This window comes from Meleagris gallopavo, chromosome 5, assembly GCF_905368555.1.
Source record: "Meleagris gallopavo chromosome 5, MGAL_WU_HG_1.1, whole genome shotgun sequence".
Taxonomy (NCBI): Eukaryota; Metazoa; Chordata; class Aves; order Galliformes; family Phasianidae; genus Meleagris; species Meleagris gallopavo.
Window position 1 is genome coordinate 23,014,278 of NC_139408.1, and position 10,995 is coordinate 23,025,272.

The 10,995-nt window shown below is 43.4% G+C and overlaps 1 protein-coding gene across 1 annotated transcript; it reads right to left on the bottom strand.

The window, feature by feature from the left end:
* Nucleotides 1-516: 516 nt before the first annotated feature.
* Nucleotides 517-9,448, bottom strand: F2 (coagulation factor II, thrombin). Its single transcript, XM_003206418.5, has 14 exons — nucleotides 9,305-9,448; nucleotides 8,208-8,371; nucleotides 6,785-6,809; nucleotides 6,554-6,604; nucleotides 5,939-6,044; nucleotides 5,729-5,859; nucleotides 5,047-5,343; nucleotides 4,601-4,711; nucleotides 4,194-4,320; nucleotides 3,567-3,734; nucleotides 3,078-3,251; nucleotides 2,727-2,905; nucleotides 1,210-1,280; nucleotides 517-801 (listed from the first exon to the last, which is right to left on the bottom strand). Exons 1-14 carry the CDS (start codon nucleotides 9,381-9,383, stop codon nucleotides 661-663), a joined length of 1,824 nt encoding a protein of 607 aa, XP_003206466.1. The 5' UTR covers nucleotides 9,384-9,448; the 3' UTR covers nucleotides 517-660.
* Between the last annotated feature and the right edge of the window lie 1,547 nt (nucleotides 9,449-10,995).

Sequence of the window (10,995 nt, forward strand, 5' to 3'; positions counted from 1 at the left end):
AGCAGTACTTGCCATATAGAAAGTTACTGCTGTGCAGAAATGCATGTGTTACTTCATCTATTCAAACCCCTGTTTCTGTACATCGTTAGTTACACACAGATGACATCTGTAACTTAAGACACTACCTTTATAAGGAGCAGTGCTGGTATTTTGTTGCTGCTGTTGTGGCTGAGAACAATGTCTGTCTTAGCAACAAATGCTATAGTTGCTTTATTCTTGAAGTGGCATTTTGAATAATGCTACAGTTCCTGTAAGGTGGTAGGTATCTCCAGTTTGTTATTTCAGATTTCTAGAACAGAAAACGAATTCAATTGAAGGGGGAATGGACAGTGTCCAAGGGGAGGTCTTGCTTACTGTGACTTAAGTCCATCATCTGAAGTCTGAAATCTGTTGTTACTGCTGATAGAGTGGAGAAGAACATTTGAAGTACTGCTACTGCTGTTGTGTTGATGCTCCTAGCTATTGTGCTGACATGGATTCAGGTGCTGTTCAGCTTAGCATGAACACGAGGAAGAAGATAGTTGAGAATTTTTATTTTCAAGGAAGAACATGTTCCTTTGTCAAGTTGCAGGGATTTAACTCCTACTTCAAGATTTATCAATGTGTATGTTTTTAAGAAGTGGAATATTGTAGAACTGAGAACAAGCAAGGGAAGCTCTTCTATCCTTGTTTTTCAATGGTTTTTCGCATCCATTTTTTCAGGCGGAATACGTGAGTATAAAATCCGTATTTGCCATCTCGGTCACAGCCTTCTCCCCATGAAACTATTCCCACTTGATACCAACGGTTGTCATCTGGGTTCTAAAGCAAAGAAAAATGAAATTAGCACAAGAACAAGAGATTTTCAGATCTAGGACTTGTTTGTGCCACAGCCTTTTTACATCATGGATACTACTTCGGAATTTAAACTGGTATCTACTAGATAACATAGCTTGTTGGCATAACTTTGTCTTTACTCTCAAACCTCTACGTGGGAATTGGCCATCGCTTAGAAATTCTGCAGCTGACCTCTGTATTTGCAGGAAACTCAGTAAAGAAATTGAGCTAGATGACTGCAGGATGCATCTTATTGGATCAGTTCAGGTTTCAGTTGAATTTGCTTCAGCTGCTCAGCAGTTTTCATCTCTGCTGCTGTTTTTTTTCAGGCGATTATACAACTTCAGCATCACACAAATCCAGCTCTGTTGTCTTTGAGCTTGTTGAACATACCTTCATCACAAAAGGCCCCCCGCTGTCTCCTTCACAAGCATCTCCTCTCTTTGAGTCTTCAGGACTATAACCTAAAGGCAAGAGGAAAGTTAGCCATTTGACTATAGGAGAGTGGTGGTCGTCTGTTCCTTGAAGCATTGTTTCATAATATCTTAGAGCCCCTGCTCACTCATTGCTTACTGCTTCTACAAACATTGGACTTAAAAGCAAATGATTTTTTTTAATTTCTTTGTAACAGCTATCTCTGCTGTCTGCAACATTACTGATTTTGCTGTACTCTGCCACCCTGTTTCTTATCAGAATTGCTATTGGTCAGCTGCTGTTTGCAGCTATAGCTTGAGCTGCTGTGCCTTTGTTTTACAGACTTCAGTGTGTGCAAGTTCCATGCACTCTGTTTTTTCATTGTATTGACTAGAGAAAAATGATCTTCCTCATTTTTCCTTGCATGTCTTTCTGTAGGCTCTCCTCTTTGTCCAGCTGGATGTTTATTTTAGACTTGCTATAAAGATAGGTTTCATTGTCACGTCTGAGCACGTTCTTCCTGTCATGCAAGATTCCTTTTTGCTGCTGTATGTCTGCATCTCAGCTATTTTTTCAAAAATGCTTTTTTTAGAAGAAGAAACAATAGGAACAGTGTATTGTTGGGGTCTCGTGCAATTGGCTTCTATCCTCTCAAGCATATTGTTAGATGCAAACAGCACAGACTCAGCCTAATAGTTGTTGACATGCCCCCAGGAATTAGGAATACAGCAATAGCAAGAAGAATTAATCTAGTACATAAATCTCTAGTGTGTTTATATCTTGAACACTGTCTCTTCTCTCTCAAAGAGTGCTAGAGGAGGTTTAAGAAGGTGCTATAAAGATTATCAGAACTACAGAATGCCTTCTATAGTAGGAAAAAAAATGAAAAGCGCTTCTCAGCTTGAAAGAGAAATTATAAAGCTATAAGAGATCCATAAAATAGCCTGTAACATCAAGAAATGTTATTAATAGATTTATTCTAATTTATTGGTCAGGAAACTTAACAGAACATTGGGAATTACTTTATCCACACATGCTGTAATTAATCTGAGGGAGTCTGTTCCCATAGAAGTTGTGGCATAGGATTAAACAGGAGCTCAAACAGTTGAGGCAAGTTAGTAAAGAATGGATTGTTTGTCTACTGAGGATTACAATAGCTGGTTTGCAGTCAACGTAGAAAGCTGCTGAACTGCTTCTTATGCTGTGAAAAGATTGTATTATGAGCATAGTTCTCACACAGCTGTTGCTGATAATTAGTGGAATTGTTCTATTAGGCTACTTAGCCTGACAGCATAGCGCTAAAACCTTATTCCTAAATTCTGCTGCCTTTGTGTTGTCTGAAAGCTGAAAGAGTTACTGTCATGGGAAAGTTTTCTTTTAGGGGAGGGTATTTGCAAGTTTATTGGAAGGTAACTTTGTAGCAAGAGTTTCATGGGGAGTCCAGACCCCATGTCTTCAATGGCAAGCTTTAACCTTATGTATCCAGGTGTACTTACCAGCGCAGAACATATTGTCAGTGACTTTAACCCTGGTGGATGCCTTGCAGGTGTTTTGGTCTACAATAGGTAGATTGAGCTGTTGCAGAACTGTTGGCAGGTTTTCTGGGGTAGTGGCCCATGTTTCTTTCAGATTTCCCCAGCCAGTTACCCGCCCTTTGAAACCTGCCAGCATCAACCTGTGGAAAGAAGAAAGGTTATAACATATGTTATATATCTTGTAACAGCTTTCTGTTGCCAGACTCCTTCACTGTAAGTAGTCTTAACAGGCATCTTTCTTTATCATCTTCCATGATGGCCTGAAGGATGTTGTAGTCTGTATTTCTGAGACTGAGGGAACAGCCACCTCACCTCTGCACAAGCTCCTTGGTAGGCAAGCAGACAGGATGGATGTAGTCGCTGAAGATGACCGGCCGCTTCAGGTGCAGGAGTGCAATATCTCGGTCCATGTTCTCTTTCCAGTTGTACTTGGGATGGATGATGATTTTATCCAACAGAACAATTTTCTCTTTATTCTTTTCATATCTGAAATAGTTGTAAAGGAAAGAACTCACTGTACGGTAGCAAGTGAGAGTCTCTGGGGGCTGACGATTTTCCCCTCTTGACAATGGAGTGCACCTTTAAACTTCCCATGGTTCTGTTCTCCCTCTCACTTCAACCTTTGGGATCAGCAAGCACAGCATATATAGTTCCATTAAATCCCACTATTGGGAGGCCTTTGCCATTAGTTTACATATTTCTGTATACTTCATTGGATGCTGGTTTTTATCCAAATCTCATTATATCTCACTACTTCAAGGGCAAAGCTAGTTTACTCTTGCTTAGTCTAGGCTCTCTTACTTTGCCCTGAAATGCTTGCCAATCCGCACCAAGATGTCATTTGTAGTCAAGTTCTTCTCCCAGGGTGGATAAAGAAGGCAATGAGCAGCAGTCAAGACCCAGCTGTTACTGATGAGGCTGGCACCACACAGCAGCTCTTGAGGACTCTTTTTGTAGAGCATCACCTGCCTTAGACACAAGGAAAGAGGAAAGCTTAGGATTGAAGTCTTGGCTGGACGCGTGTGTCTTCGTGTTATGCAGGGAGAGCGGGATTTGCAGTAAGCATGGAAGCACATTGTGCTGTATAAAGACAGATGGCTTTATTGAAAATATATCTACCCTGGAGATGTGTAACTTATATAATAGACAATTTGCCTTATTTCCTTCACTTGCAAGAATTTCTTATCCTGTCTGTTCCAGTAAAGCTGGAACCATGAGCCACACCAGCACTCTTGCTTTCCCCGATGTTTGTATACTTAGCTCCAGAGGAGAAAAGTTTATTTCCAGCTATTTTTCTACTGCCTTGTCAACCACTTGGAGATTTGTGATTAGAAATGATAGCAGCTACATGCTAACTGGCAGATTGCCCTTTTATTTTCCCCTGCATGAAGGGGGCAGGAAGGGTAGAGAAGGGAGATAATACTTTACCAGGGGGAACTTCCAACTTCTGCATCATTCCCATGTACGACTCTGCCTCCCATGTAGGAGTCTAGTAGCTCCTTCTCACTTTGGTCTGTTATCTGTTTCTTTTCGAATAAAGGGCGAGTGCCACAGTCTGAAAAAATAGGCAGTCTGTTTTCATTACTCTGCCTGCTTCACAGCAGCACAGTTTTATCTGAAGTCAGCATGCTAAGTTGGAAGAGCCTAGGGAGAGAGTGCTTATTAGCTCCATAATTGTAACTAGAGTTTGACAGTTCGACTTCTGCTGCACCTTCAGGGAATTTAAGTGTCTCCCACCCCTGCTTTTGGCAGCTGTTGGTAAGCTGGTATTTCAGAGGCACAGTGGAATGCTCTGGCAGAAGAAACTGCAAATTCTCTACACACTTTTTGCTCACCTGCTTCACCTTCACCAAAAGTTTTTTCATCAAAGAAGGTTTTGAACTCTTGAAAGACAGTACGTCCTGATATTTCCTCCAACTGTTCATTCTCATCCTCTAACGAGCTGTCTGAGAGAGACAAAAAGATGGACGTGCAGTTTCTACATTTAAGTCAGTATAGATGTTCATTTCCACATACAGTAGGAACAAGGAAGGAATGGCATTTTAAAACAGTTGCTACTTTTCGTGTTTGTCATCCATCAGTGTGAGGCTTTAGAGAGAAAAGTACACCTGAGAGAGGTAATGGCTCTATATACAGGTATGGCAGGTTAGTACATGTGCTATTTGGACAACTAGGACTTTCACATGCATTGACTCGTACTAATCTAGTCATGTTTTGTTGTTTTGTTGGTTTTTCCATTCCCTGACAAGTGTGCCTACTCAAACCAATGAAGGCTTCTTACCGCAGTAATGCAGGTCACAGTATTCAAAGTATGGTGGTTCATCTATTACACACCAGACACCCTCATCATCTGCATCAGGGTTCCGACAGTAATTCTCCTGCAGCTTCACCTCTGGATTAATTGTTTTGCCTTGGAGCACTGCTTTGGCCTTCTCTGAGGCCCATGGCAGGCACGTAGCCCCAGACACAGTGACTGAAAGCGTCCCTGTGTAAAGCATGCCTTTCTCTGATTCACAAGGCTGTGCTGTGGTTGATGGTGTGACCCGAGGAGTGAACTTGACTGTTGTCCTTTCTTGACCTGGAAAGGCAGAAAGTTGTGATTTAATCCATAGCTTTGTCCTAGAAAATACTTCTGTTAGCAAATAGTACTAGAGCCAGTTTATTAAAGCACAGAATTCCCCAGGGCATCCATTTATATTTGAGAGCTTCTGCTATGCTACCTTGTGAGCGGTGACCCTCTACAAAGTTGTAGTATCAGATGTTATTTCTAGCATGGGAATGTGTGTGTAACTTAATGATGTTTACTTCCCATCCTCTTTCAATTTTTAAGATACAGACCCTCTATTCTGTGTGTCCTCTATTGTATAAGCACCCTCCTCACTAATTCTTTTCCCTTTCTTAGGGTCAGTCTTACTGCTAAGTTCCTTGCTGGTGAAAAGCTGGGATGTAGTGCTGAGACATACCACATACTGGAATGGGGCACTCCTCCCGTTCCACTGTTGGGTCTCGTGTGTAGCACCATGGACCTTCTGAATTGTTGTCTGGGTTCCTGCAGTAGTTCTCAGTGAGGTCAGGATAATTGGACGCATTAAATCTGTGAGGAAAGGGTGGTAAGGCTAGGAAGGAGAGACACCCTGGAGAACCCTTTAGGGGAAAGCAAGAGATGAACTTACTTAGGTATATGTGGATATTTGCTTGTCCACACTTGACATTCAATGCCTGATTTGGTGTAGTTAATTGTCCCCCGATAGTTCTGGCCCAGATTAACAGCACAGTTACCTGTCAAAATCCCAAAATAGGTGAGCCTGAGTTGGTGGAAATGGATGTAACATTTTCAAGGTCAGAAGTACAACAGGTGCCTTTAACTTTTCAGACATGTGAGGTATTCTTTTTATAAGATGGAAAGAGCACTCTCTTAAACTTGCTTTGCCTCATTAGAGAGAGCTCTCCCTGAGGCTCTGTGCTTTGCTTTGGCTGTAAGGCACAGGTCAGAGCAGTACTGAGAGGCCAGTTTAACCCAGAGCTATACTTAAGGCTTCGTTACTTTGTCCTGGGGAAAAGCATATCTACCCTATGCCATTTCAATGGAGCAGTTAGGCAGTTTGTAAAATAGATAGTGGGGGAAATAAAGAGGATGAAAGAAATTTAAAACTCCCCTCATGATATTTTTCTTTCTAATTAGATGACCTTGCCAATTTCAGATTTTTTTTTTCCTTCCAAAATCTGCAGGAAGCAAATTCCTGGCATTCAAAGTATCTGGGAGCTTAAGTTCCACATGAATTTCTTACCTTCTAGACAAGCATCCAGAGTTGTCCTAGGCATTTTTATGCCCTGACATACTTGCAAAATAAGAAGAAAGAAGCACGTTATATGAAAGAAACTCATTAAGTATCATGGTTTGAACCAGTTTATCATTTAGGGACAAAACGCAAGTGCTTTTTCCTGGAGAGTGACCTCTCTTAAGAGGGTAGGGAGCCATTTCTCCAGTAAGGATTACTGAGGAACTTGAAGCAACCTACCTTGGTATTTTGCCCAAAATGCATCCTGTAGAAACAAACAAGAAAAAAAAAACACCATAAATATCAAGGAGTAGAGATGCAGTACATCAGACCTTGGCTGCTGCAATTCAAACAAGCAGAATGCCTAAATGGAGCAAACTAAACCAGCTCTGTTTGTATTAAATACTAGGGCATCTAACAAAGCAGAAAGTCTGATATAAAACCACATTCCCACTCATCAGACTCAGGATTCAAGTCATTTTTCAGCTCTGCTCTGATAAGCAAGTTTTTTGCTTTGCTTTGCCTTATGTTCCATGCCAGCAAAACACAATACCATAATACAGCAAAGATCCTGTGACAAATTAACCTAATGTCTGCAGGTTTTTCTACCATCCTATGAAGGTCATTTTGATTGTTAATCTGTGCTGAACTTCCACCTTGGCTTTGTCTTCTCTATATTGACCTAGAACAGGCAGGATGCACCAATGATTTTTATTACTTCTAACAAACGTGGAGATGCAAACACAGGCAATTGGTTATGTGCAGAAACATTTGCTGTCCTTGCTCAGCTGTTAATCAAGTAATTGATCATCTCCAGGAGAGACTCAGGCTACTTGCTGTGGATTTGCAACTCATGAGACTAACAGAGGGGACTACAATCACTTCTAAAAAACCACCAGAGATGCTTACAGCAGTTCTTCCTCATCAACCTGCAGAGGAAGTACTGCAGCACAGAAGTACAAAGAATTTAACCTGGAATTTCTGAAGGTCATATGCAAGTATTGCTCAGTTCCTCGCATCTGCATCTCTCCCGTGCAGCCTGAAAGTGATTGCTTTAGAAATAGTTTGTAGAGCTTTTATCATTCTGGCTTAAACTCCTGACTGATAATGTTTATTATTTTATACTCAGGTGTGGAATTATCACTGATACTGGCCTTGGGGCTAGGAGTATTTTACAACAGGATGGAGAAAAATATATATATATATATTAGCTGAGTGAGTGAGTCTGGATGCCAGAAAATGGATACATTGTGCCAGAGTTTCATCTCAAAGGGGCTTGAGGCATCCACACTCAGAATTTGTTTGCTAAGTCAGCTGTTCTTTGAGTCTGGGACTGCAGCTATTCAAATGTGTGTGGCACCATACTGAACTAGATGAAGATGAAATTCTTATCTAGTGGTTGAGGAAAGGCTCTCTTTTATTTCACTTCACGCTTGAAATAGAGAGAGAGGAAAACGGACTTGAGATTTGCGGTGCAGTTCCAGGAGTGGCTCTAGGAGGGAATTTCCCTAAGGATATCTAGTCTCTCCCTGGGTGACAGGCACAATAGCTTTGCCTTTGTAGCACAAAATTGTGTGTTAAGACCCCAGCCCCTGGCTGCGTGTCACCCACAGGTCTCACTGCAGGAGCTGGCTGCAGGACACCGATGTGGCCTGTGACATACCGTGTCAACAGTGGATTCAAGGGCTTCAAAGGCCTCCTCGTAATTGCATGTCTCCTCCAGGCACTCTCGCTCCAGGTTTCCTTTAATCATCTCTTCCAGAAATCCCTTGTTGGCACGTCGTGGACGCTTGAGCAGTGACAGTGCCTGCCCCTTTTCCAGGAAAACTACCGAGTCAGAACACTGCCAGTCAAAGGGATGCTCATGGTGGGAGGGTCCCTGTGTCTCCTCTTGACGCTTTCGCTCAGCTGGTGTAATGCTCCCACAGCCCAGCCTCCCCAGTTCACCGTACAGAGAAGGGAAGCCTTGTCAAGGACCTATGAGGTCCACAGCTGGTGATCACAGCAGTCTCACTATAATTCATCTGTCAGGACTGGCTTCGTCCAGGTCACAGAAGTGAAAATAATCTTCTGCTATCCTTGGCAAAGCTGCTCTGCTAAATTGCTTGTTTGCTCGTAGCTTGCTACTGCTGTCTACCAACCACTGAATTTCTGTCTTGCCAATTTCAGGCTACTGTAATAGGCATAGGTAAATTCTATCTTCACCTTCACCTCACAGGCCCTGATCTGAGACCTATGACAGGTCTTTCCCCATACAGCAGTGGGTTAGAAGGGACCTGAACTCATAATAAGAATAAGTAGATGAAGTAGAGGCTCTAGTAAAAAAAAAAAGGAGCAGTAAGCAGGAAGGCTGCATACTGTATATGACCTAAACTTTAGATAAAGGATAGCTGGAGAGGCAATGCAGAGTTGCGGCCAGTGGGGTCAGCTAAGGAACTAACAAGACCCACAGCTGTGCTACACAGGGTCTTGTTCTGAGTCACATTCTCATTCTCCACCATCAGTCAGGTGACCTGTGAAATCCACTGAGCTGTTGTCACCAGCTTTCCCTGCCAGCTGCTGGGTGCCGCTGCATCCTTCTGGGCAGGGAAGCAATATGCTCACTCCGCTCTCTGCACCCTTTCGCTCCCAGCTACAGGCTTTTAGAATCTCCTTCTGCATTACCTGGAAAACCTTCCACAGGCTTTACCACTGAAGGAATTAAGCCCATTCTCCTTCCTTAATCACCCACTGGTACTGCCCATCTCCCTGTGTTCTTACCTCCGTCATGGCTCAAGATGGGGTGCAGAAGGCTGAAAAGGAGCAGGCCCTGCAGCATAGTGGTTTTGCTGTGCGCCATGCTGTACAGCCCTGGCTGCAGAGGAAATGCAAAGGAAGCAGAATAAGTGGAGTCACAGCCCTGCTGGGTTAATATTAAACCAGAATGAAGAAACAGGACTCCAGAGGTCATGGTGTGTCAGGGACAGCGGGACTGAGGCTCCTCTTATCCCTTTTCTCTTGGCATCTTTCCCTCCCTTTGGGGCATTTTCATTTTCATACTTAATTAGCAGAAACCAAACCAAATGCCTTTGGATATCCCGCCACACTCTGAACTAAAATTAGCATCCCACTGTATAACATGGCATAAGGATTAAGAGGATAAGTTTGTCCCAGGGCATAGGGAGAGCTTGGGCCAGCAGAGAAGTCTCTGCCAGCTGCCCCGACCCAAGCAGCTCACTGCTGCTCCCAGTGTCAACCTGCTCTCCCGCAGCTCTTGGCATGACTGCTGCCTCCCCATCATGCTGGCTTGGTTCCTTGATGCAGGATCTTCTTGGATGCTGTACTTTAGCAGCGACCTCCTTAACCATTCCCAGTCCTCCTCCTGTTTTTCTGTTGAAAATTCCATCCCTTTTCCCCTTAGAGTCCAGTTGTCTTCTTTCCCCACAGTTATCAGCAGGCTCAGTCTGATATTTTGGCACCGAAACAAAATTTGAGTTTCCTCTGTCTTCCTCACCCATGCAAAGTAGCAGAAGGGATGCTGGCTGCAGTCTGTGGATTTTCAATTTTCCTCCCAGTTAGGTCAGCAATGCCATTCTCAGTGTGTACTTCCCGTGGCAATATAATTCCCAGTGGGGTGGAGGAGGGTGAAGCAGTTTGAAGTCTGGTCTCTCCCTTCTCTTCCCACGCCAGTGAAACATATTAAAGTACATCCAGAAGGAAACAGAAACTCTGCCAAGCAAGCAGCAAGCAGTAAGTGTGCCAGAAACAGGCAGAAAAACAAGGGCTTGCGGGAACAGGAAGGCAGGAGTGATACGGGTGCCACAACATCAGCTAACAAGCAAGTTAAGAACTAACAGAGCCAGGAATGCTGTAATGATTCCTACATGCAGAAAGTTGGAATGGTGAGAAAACAGCAGAAAACAAGGCAGGGTAGGAGTAGGCTCAGAAACTGCCACAGGGCACAAAAGTGGTTTCTTCCAGCAGAGAGTATGTTTTGTGCTGTGCCTCCGTGCAGCAGATACAACTGTAATGTTTATCTCCATAGAAGGAGTGCAAATATTAGCATTAGGGTGGCTCAGGAATGACTCTGTGGTCACTGGTACAAAGAGCAGTTGCAGAGGCTCCCGCCCTCATCTAACAGGAATACCCCTACTCTCACCCACCACACCTGGATTTTGGAAAGGCACCTTTGGGAAAAGCCAGATTGACCTGGGTGTGTGTGCATAAGATTAGCCACAACCCTAGAAACATCCCGGGTTATTTAGCAGAAGGGATTCAACATTTAGAAGCACACAGGCAGGGCCTGCACTGATGCTGGGATGGGAATAAGGTATCAGTGCATCAACAAGGGTTTGGGAAGTGGTGAAATCAAACTCTCTGCTGTCCCACACAGAAGTCACTGCTGCTCTTCACTGTGTGAGGAGGCAAAAATAGGCACACATTTCTGTAAGCTCAGCAGGCAACCAGAGGGA